General features: G+C 41.1%; 1 protein-coding gene across 1 annotated transcript in view; it reads right to left on the reverse strand.

Moving 5' to 3' along the window:
* NOX1 (NADPH oxidase 1) overlaps nucleotides 1-9,620 on the reverse strand; it is a 76,334-nt gene extending 66,714 nt beyond the window's left edge. Inside the window, exons 1-2 of the mRNA XM_032475227.1 lie at nucleotides 7,948-9,620; nucleotides 4,019-4,287 (exon numbers count right to left, since the gene is read on the reverse strand). Of these exons, the coding sequence (XP_032331118.1) occupies nucleotides 4,019-4,287; nucleotides 7,948-8,282 (604 nt within the window). The 5' untranslated portion in view covers nucleotides 8,283-9,620. The remainder of the gene's footprint in view (nucleotides 1-4,018; nucleotides 4,288-7,947) is intronic.
* Nucleotides 9,621-9,975: the final 355 nt, after the last annotated feature.

Consider the following 9,975-nt stretch of genomic DNA (forward strand, 5'->3'; position numbering starts at 1 on the left):
TTTGTTGTTATTGTTTTGCTTTGTTTTGGTTTTTTTGTGAGGGAATTGACAAATTGACTGTAAAAATTTATTCTGTTGGGAAGACCAAGCTAAACTGCTCTATCAGATATGAGCTGTGAAAGGCCTTTCTAAGAAAAGCATGGGATCTAAAAGCAATAAAGAATTTGAATATATAAAAATTTAATGCTTCAAAATGCCAGAAAATACTACAAGTATATTGTCTCTTATATATATTGGGTTGCATATCTGTTACATGTATGACATGTATATGCACATTTAAAATATGTGTGCATGCATCTATGATCAATTAATCTTCGACAAAGGAGGCAAGAATATAAAATGGAGAAAAGACAGTCTCTTCTATAAGTGGTGCTGGGAAAACTGGACAGCTCCATATAAAACAATGAAATTAGAATATTCTCTAACACCATATACAAAAGTAAACTTAAAATGGATTAAAGACCTAAATGTAAGGCTGGACTATAAAACTCCTAGAGGAAAACATAGGCAGAACACTCTTTAATATAAATCGCAGCAATATTTTTTTGAACCAGCTCCTAGAGTAATGGAAACAAAAGCAAAGATAAGCAAAAGGGACCTAATTAAACTTAAAAGCTTTTGCACAGCAAAGGAAACCATCAACAAAATGAAAAGACAACTTATGGAATGGTAGAAAATAGTTGCAAATGATGCAACTGACATAGGCTTAATTTCCAGAATACAAAAACAGCTCATAGAACTCAATAACAAACAATCCAGTCAAGAAATGGGCAAATGAACTAAACAAACATTTCTCCAAAGAAGACATACAAATGGCCAATAGGCACATGAAAAAATGCTTAATATCACTAATTATCAGGGAAATGCAAATCAGAACTACAATGAGGTATCACCTCACACCTGTCAGAATAGCCACCATTAAAAAGTCCACAAATGATAAATGCTGGAGAGGGTGTGGAGAAAAGGGAACCCTCCTACACTGTTGGTGGGAATGCAGTCTGGTGCAGCCATTATGGAAAACAGTACGGAAATTACTTAAAAAACTGAAAACAGACCTACCCTACGATTCAGAAATCCCATTCCTGGGCATATATCTGGAGGAAACTCCAATTTGAAAAGATTCATGCACCCCAATGTTCATAGCAGCACTATATACAATAGTCAAGACATGGAAGCAACCTAAATGTCCACTGACAGATGACGGGATAAAGAAGTTGTGATATATCTATACAATGGAATAATATTCAGCAATAAAATAGAATAAAATAATGCCTTTTTCAGCAACATGGTTGGACCCGGAGATTGTCATACCAAGTGAAGCCAGAAAGAGAAAGAAAAATACCATATGATATCACTTATATGTGGAATTTTAAAAAAGGACACAAATGAACTTATTTACAAAACAGAGGGATTCACAGACATAGAAAACAAACTTATGGTTACCGGGGGGAAAGGGGGTCAGAAGGGATAAATTGGGAGTTTGAGATTTGCAGATACTAACCACTATATATAAAATAGATAAACAACAAGGTCCTACTGTGTGGCACAGGGAACTATATTCAATACCTTGTAATAGTCTATAATGAAAAAGAATACAAAAAGGAATATATATATAGAATATTATATATATATACACACACACATACATATGTATAACTGAATCACTATGCTGTATACCAAAAACACATTATAAATTGACTATACTTCAATAAAAAATAAATGTATGTACACATATACACAAAACACTATGCAAATATATACATACATACTTATCCACAGCAGAGAAAGAATAGCCAGAATAAGTAAATAGCTCCTCCAAATTAATAAGAAAAAGACAAACAACCCACTAGAAAAAGTGAGTAAAATATATAAATAAGAAATTTAAAGAACAGAATGACTAAGCATGAAATAATGCTCAGTTTCACTCATAATTAAAGAAAGCAAGTTATTAAAACAGTTATAGTTACACAAATATTTGGTTTAAAATATGAAGAAACAGGCACATTCATACACTGCTAGCGGGAATATAAATTCATACGTTTTGGAAGGGTTATTTGGCAGTACTGATAAAATTCTAAAGGAGCATATCTTTTCACCTAGCAATTCTACTGCTAAGAATTTATTCTACCAAGTATCATTCCACTAAACAGATACTCATAAAGATGTTCACAGGAACATAGTTTGTAATAAAAAAAACTTTTTTAGGTGGAAAATTATAAATAAACTTTAATCTTACCAAAAGCCAATTATGGAAATAAGAATGGTCCAATGCATATAAGGGAAATACATATTTATCATCATCATTATTATATATGTACGTATAAATAACTTTTGAAGAAATATTCTCATACTTTTGAAAAAGACATGTTGCTGAATAGAATGTTTAATGAAGTCATTTTGGGGGCAAATATATATATACATATACATAATATGTTGTATGTATGTTTATATTTACATAGTAAAAAGAATTCTGGAAGGATATACACTAAACGGTAAACAGAGATTACCTTTGGGAAGTGAGATTACATTTCCTGTTTTACATATATTCTACATGGTTTTGAATCTTTACCATAACCATGTATGATTTTTATTAAAAAAATAAGGACCCAAGGACCAAAAATAGTAATAGACGATCATGGTAAAAAGAAACTGAAACCATATAAAAGGGTATAAAGTAAACGCTAAAAGGTGGCTGACTTCTCATTTTCACTCCCTAGAGGTAAATCGTTTCTTGCATACCTTTCTAGAAATAGTCTGTCCATATACGATTTCCTGCAGGTCATTCGGTTTGTGCATTATTACTTTTATAATGCATACATATTTTAATTAGATGATTTAATTACTCTCAAAATTCTCAGGAGGAAAGGCATCATCATTTCTGGGGACTTTTCTCCCCAGACTACTGTCAATTCTAGGCATGTAAAAAGCTTCAAGACGAAAAGAACTTCATGAATAATTCTTAGTGGAGAAAAAGAGAAAAGAGGGAAAATTTCCTCCTGACATTTATTTGCCAAGCAGGGTCAGCACCTAATAATAAGGAAATGGTCCAACATTCTACCCACAGCTGTCCCAGCTCCAGCCCAAGCAGATGAAGCTAATCTCAGGCTGTTAAAACTCATTAACAGAATTTTATCTCGGCTTTGAAAACACTGACTCACATTTCATCCTCTGCTTACAGGTCTTAACTCATCTCAGGATCCCTTTTATAAAGTGGGAAATTAAGACAGTGACCTCTTTGGTAACTTCCTTTAAAGATCACAGAGAAGGTCAGAACTGGGACCAGGTCTGACTTGCATCAGTATTCATTCCATACTTGTTTTTCTTTCTCCCCGCTGGAGTTGGGAGAAGTGATTAAATTAGTGGTTCCCCAAAGTGGCTGATCAGAATCAACCGGGGTACTTCCAAAAAACATGGATTCCTGGTCCCCCCACACTCATATTGATTCAGGTCAAAGCATGGAATGTAAATTTAAAAAGGAGTTTTCACCCAGTAATTATGTTTTCTCATGATCAGTAATATTTGGGAACCTCTTATTTAAAGGCAGCCATCCCTGAAGCAACCAACGAGCCAAGCAAGCAAACAAAAACTCTCAGTACAACTTAAACACTGTGGATAGGAAAAATGTCCTACTGGATGCTGGTATTACATGCTTCTTCTGGGCCCAGAGAGGGTTTATCTGTGTGTGGCATTTTTAGTCTGGTTTACCCCGGTTTAAGAAATCTGACAGGCCTGAGACGTCTGGCTCCCCAAGTTCTCTGACTATCGGTGCTGTCCAATAGAAATTTCTGCAGAAACTTTCTGTGGAAAGTTCCATAATACCAGTACAGTAATCACTAGGCAAACATAGCTATTGAGCATGTGAAATGTAGCTAGTATGACTGAAGAAGTAAATTTTTCACTTTTCATTATAATTTAAATAGCCACATGAAGCTGGTAGCTGGTACACTGGACAGCTCAGGTCTAGATTTCTAAGACCTTTGATTTAAGTGGAGCCCTCCCCTCAACTGACCCCACTCACCTCTACCCAGGGGGACTTCTGCAGAGATCAGGGTCACATAGAGCTGATAGGTCAGCTGGGGCACTGAGCCCAGGAAGGCTTGGATCTGTGACATACGTTTGTAGGCATTGCGGTGCATGGCCAGGGTCCGGATGGAGTGGCCCACTTCCCATTCTATCAGCACCTCCTCACCATCTATTAGCATCTTCTTTCTGGTGAGGCTGACATAGGGCTCCTCCTGCCCCTCTTTCTTCCACAGTGTGAGGTACTTAATCATGGCCTCCAAACATCTGCAGAAGTAAAGCATCACGGGAACTTAACTAAGACTGTCCTGGGAAGGAAAGTTGCAGTGGTGGGAGGGGATAACTCAGGGAGGTTGTGCTAATTTTTTGCATTTCTTCTCTCCTGTTCTACTCATTTCTCATGAGTCAAGGAGTTGGTCGTGCCTTCTACAAGTTACTTGAGTCTAAATCCTTTTGTAGTCAGTCATTGACCAACCTAAGAACACCAATTCAAAAGTGTCTGAGGACTTAAGAAATTGCTTTATCTCCTTAAGAATAAGCTTGAGATAGAAGAGTGGCTTGAAAAGAAAAAAAAAAAAGAAAAGTGGCTTGAACACAAAGACATTAACAATGTATCATGAGAAAATCATGAAGGTTCCAAAAGGCTCTGGTTTTCGTAACACCTCAAGCTCCTGAGGTAAAGCATTTCTTATTCAAAGCATTCAGCTCCATTATCAAGGCTTTTGAGCTCTGCTTTTTCAAGACAAAGTCCACACAACTCTAACTGTCTCAGCCAGAGTCTTGGGCAGCATCTGGGGAAAACAAACTCTGGAAAGCCATTTAGCAGCAAAGGTACTTAAAAGACTTGACAACTCAGAACTGAATGTACTATATACCTAGGGAACTTCAAAAGATCTCTTTAAGGGTTGTTTTGGGGGGCCCTCTTGACCTGTTTAGGAACGATAGCCTTTTAAACTTCATGCTTTCTTTACAAAGAGGAAAACATCCTTCTGAAAGCCTATCACCCTTGAAAATGGTGAGATCACATTTCCTGTTGTACCCGTCCCATCTCCCCCATGTAAATCAGAAGCCTTTAGCAGTTCTGATGTGGTGAAACGAAAAGCTACTAGAACATCTTGTTTTGGAACACCTGAGTTACCACTTCCCCTGCTCACCCTGAAATGAATGGAAAGTGTGGACTATTTCTTATGATAAATAAGAACAGTTGTGTCGAAAATTAAGCTGTCTTTCCTGATAAGCTGAGCGCATGGGTTGTACTTATCCTGTCCACTGCACTTACCACATGGAGCATTGAATAAATATGTGCTGAGTAAGCGAAAGAGTAAGAAGGAAGAAAAGAATACAGAGTGAGAAGTGATGAGGGGAGATGATAATAATAATGGCAACATAATTTAACAGAAAAATAGACTGAAGGCAAGCTCAGAGATGTATATGCTCTCCGGACCTTCGACTCCCAATAGGAAGATCTGGAACATGCGCTGCCATTCTCCACAGGACCCCTTTGGTGCATGTGTGCCAGCCTGAAGCATGTAGTTTGAAACATCCACGTTGTAGGGACAAATTCTAAAATCCAGGGAGAAAAAGACAGAAGGAGAGAACAGAGAAGAAAAAAAGCAATTTTCTCTTCCTATTGTGGAAAAATGCGTAAGTGCATTTCCAACAAAAGATTTTCACTTTTAACCTGAGCCCATCAATGCTATTGCTGAATAAAATATTGGGGGAGTCAATGGCATGAAGCATTCTGTTTATGCTTCTGTTCTATTCTTAAGGCTACTTACTGGTTTAAGTAACAGTGTCTGCCTTGCCTATAAGTGTCAAGAAATTAGAGTACATTTTCATTTTCAGAAGTATCTTTGTATTTCATATAAGGGAGCCAGGCCCTCCAAACACCTTCATGTGCCTAATAGCACTAATCAAGTTCCCACCTACCAAAAACATAATTTGCCTTGAAAATAAGCATTATCCAGGGTATCACTTATGAGCTTTTAATTATTTTTCCCTGCTGTGGGGTTAGCTGATTGAGATTATAAATGCTTTCCAATCATTTCTAGTGGAAGCTGAATGACAAAAATGAAACAGTACTCAACACTCCACATGGAGGGTCCAAATCAAAGATGGCTTGGGGGCCACAAAGCAAAGAAAGAAGTCAAAACTGGGAACTGGGGCAGTATTTACTGAAATTTGCATCATGAGAGTGCTTGATCTGTTAACTCAATATATTGCATTTGCAAAGGGGGAGAACGGTTTCCTTGCTCCTCTAATCTCTAAAAGGACATCTTGGTTCCAAGTCAAAATGAGGTCTTCCTTTTACACCTGACCTTCAAAGATTTAGAACTGGAAAGGACCTTTAGATTACCTTGTCCAGAGGTTGTACATAACAGAGGCTGTCTGGCCTAGACTGTGTTTTTATTTGATTACCATAATCAGTTGTCAAAACTTTAAATCATTATATTTCACATAAAATCCTGTCTTGGGAGCTTCCTCTGAAAAGTGGGGCCCTGGCAATACTGGGTCCGAATTTCAACAGGGAAACAATGGGCCAGAGCTGTAGAGTGGCTGCCTCCTTTAGGCAGATCTTGCAGACTCCAGATTGCCACCATACTCACTACTCTCCATCATTTCCCTAACACTGAGACTTCATTTTTATTTATCATCACAAATGAAGCTACTGTATCTTCTCATACTTGGCTTGCTTCACTCCTTTATGATACTGCCTGGCCTCTGTAAGCATTTGAGTTTGAGATCCATAATCTAGCCCAACCCATTTATTTTAACAGACGAAGGAACGGAGGCTCAAGGCATCTTCAGGGCTTTCACCAAGGCCATGTAACTAGTCAGTGACAAAAGGAGGACTAGATCCCAGGTCTCTTGAATTTCAGGCCACTGTTTCTGTTGATAGCCCATATTTTCTCTGATGAAACATAATCAATTCCTCCCCGTTTAAATAGATTGATTTAAAACAATTTTAAAGGGGGAATTCCATCCCTAGTTTCAGACTGTTTACTTCTCTAAGGATGAAATACCTTCCCATTGTAATTACAACACCAACACTCTGACACACATTCCTCAGCTGACTGCAGGTTTCTGCCTCTCTTGCAATCAAGACAAACTTGGTCCATTCTTTCCTACTGACCTCGTAAGTTTTGCAACATCTCCCTACCTTGGAAATACCATAGCATCCAGATGAGACTTCTGGCACAGATGCCTGACTCCCTAGGATAAGGCATATTCTTGTCCCTTCAAGGCAATCTGAATGGAAAGACTCAATACTATCACAGGGTGCTACAAGCATCCAGATGGAGAGATAGACTATCTTCCTTTGCCCTTTTCTAACTGTGTATTCTTTACTGCAGAAATATACAAAGAGATAAATAGGAGACAGATAAACTGACAGAGAAAAATAAACTCAATGGCACAGATGAGCGCAAATGGCTTAAAATATTTTCCAGATGTCAGATAACTCCAGAAAATTTGAAAATGTCAGGAACAGCAACCCAAGCAGCTCAGGGTAAAGAAACTGAATGTGAAATGGAATGGAGGGGGTTAGGAACTTTCATCCAATTTAAAGAGCAGCTAAAAGGCAGAGTCAAAATAGCACGCTCGGAAGCTACAACCTGTTTTCACAAGGTGGCGACATCAATTGGTCCCATACAATTTTCACAGTCCAAATCCAGATAGCAAACATTGTCTAATGAAATCTTATCAATGGTAACCATACAGTTTTAAAACACAGGTACAAACCACATCTTCACCGTGGTGGCACTTAAAAATGCAGATAGAGTTTGGATAGTAGGCAGGGAAGCCAAGAGTGGGAGAGAATGGGAGAATCACTTAGAGGCACAGTATCAGTCTTAGAAATATTAAATTCATCTTTCTGTGTACAAGTCGGGTGTAGGGGAGGAGGAAAACAATTCAAAAGTTGCTCACCTAATAACAGGTCCCAAGAGGATTAGATGCATAAACAATGAGAGTGGCTTGTCTTTGGCCAGATCTCTGTGGACAAAAATGAGGGTCAACTGGACCATAATGGATGAAAACATAAAGAAGGAAAAGGTGTATGTCATCCAGTAGGTTTCACTATTCTTCCGATAGATTCTAACCATGTACAAGGCAGATGCTGCCTCCCCACAGTACAAAAAAGTGGAGAAGAGGATGCCAAATGGAAAGGTAAATCGGGGGTTGGTTCCACGGATGACATCTTCCTCCAGAGAGGACACTGGATCCACGTTTGGCTCCTCAGGAATTTCAAAAACTTGGTCCATTGTCGAGGTTCTGAGTGTTGTGGTTTGGTCTTCAGAGCACCTCCGCCCCAATTCCCCTCAAGAGAATCCAGGAGCCACTGCAGTCCAAGTAGTGGTGAGGACAGCTGTCAAGTCCAACTCCACAACGTTGATCTACTAGTTAGAGCAGGAGACCACTGTCTTCTAGTCTCAGATTAGACTTGTTGGAGTCTGGGATGGAGAGCCCTGAGTGCCACTTTGAACTTGACTCCACTGGGCCTGGATTCCAATTGTCAAGATGCGTGCTGTAGAACTTGGACAAGGCAAAAGCAAGCATTTTAGCGCCCAGTCTGGAGTCCAGTTCCAGGACTGTAAAGAGCCATGGGAACAGCTGTTTCTGTGGCGACTCCGGCTTCGGCTTCAGCTTTCGCAGACCCCCAGGGATCTGAATCCAGAGGGAAAGCCACTCTGTCAGGGACACCGACACTCAGCAGCTCTTCTCGAGGAGTCCTGACCAGTGTGCCCTCTCCAATCAGCTGAGAACTGAGCCAGGGCAGAAGAGGGGGCGCAGCCTGAGCATCCCTTCAGGGATTCAGTTCAGTGCCCAGGTACCCTAGCTATCGCTAGGCTGTGGCTATTAGCTCGCCCGCTCGCCGGGGCCGGCGCTCTCTCCGGACCCGCGCAGAGTCGAAGGTTCTCACGCTGGCTCCTCGGATTCTCCAAGCTCCGCCCCCAAGGCAGCCAGGCCAGGGGCTGGAGCAAAGCCACAACCCCGTCCCGGAAGCGCAGTCTCGGGGAGAGAAGCAGAGCGCGCGCCTGCTACAGGATGAAGAGAAAGCTGGAGGGGCTTCTTTTCCAAGGAGAAACTTTGCTAGCGAAAAACACGACGTGCGGGCGCCAACCCCGCCAGACGGATGTCTCCAAACACTTGGGCGACCGTCTGCTGCCGGGGTCCTGCCGGGCCCGCAATTCCAACTGTCGGTGGCTTCAGAAACTAAGGCACCGAAGGCGCCTGCGAGGGAAATGGGAGACAGCTGGGGCCAAACAAAACCAGCCTGCGAGTTCCAGGGCGGGCAGATGAAGGATGCTTGGTGCATAGAAGCGCGACAAAAAGGGGCTTAGGCCAACCTTCGCGAGTCCTTCTCACCACGACTCCCGGACCCGGGAGTCACAGCTCTCCTCTTCCCAACAGCAGCACTCACTCCTACCCCGCCCTCCCTAGCTAGCTCGCTCCCACACTAGCTCAACCCACGCGGTTAGGCAGGTGTGTCTCACTCGGCCTCAGGGTTGAACCTCCCTAGGTCCTATTGCCCTCCAGATACTGTCACGGTGGGGTTGCGGGGGAGACGTGGGAGGCAATTAGGCCATAGAGTTTCTTTTCCAAGCGAGACTGTATGCAGCAGAAGGAAGAAAGAAAAGAGTTAGAGGGGATGTCAGGACTCAAGGTCAGCCCACAGACCCTGAAAGCTGATACTATATATGCCTTGATTTCTCCACTTGCAGAATAAGGCCGGGATAGGAACTTTACAATGAACTTTCAAGTTTTTGGCTGGAACGTTCTGAAGAGGTGCCAAATTCTAAATAGACTGGAGAGGAGCCAAGAGAGCTGTTAGTAAAAACTGAGAGAGCTGTCTTAAAGAGCTCTGAAAATTGCCTAGTTCTTAAGAGCCATTCTCCCCCACCTTGCTCAGCTTTTGTTTTTGTGCCTTCATTTGCATAATTCTCAACCCCAGGG

The sequence above is a fragment of the Camelus ferus genome, chromosome X (assembly GCF_009834535.1).
Source record: "Camelus ferus isolate YT-003-E chromosome X, BCGSAC_Cfer_1.0, whole genome shotgun sequence".
Lineage (NCBI taxonomy): Eukaryota > Metazoa > Chordata > Mammalia > Artiodactyla > Camelidae > Camelus > Camelus ferus.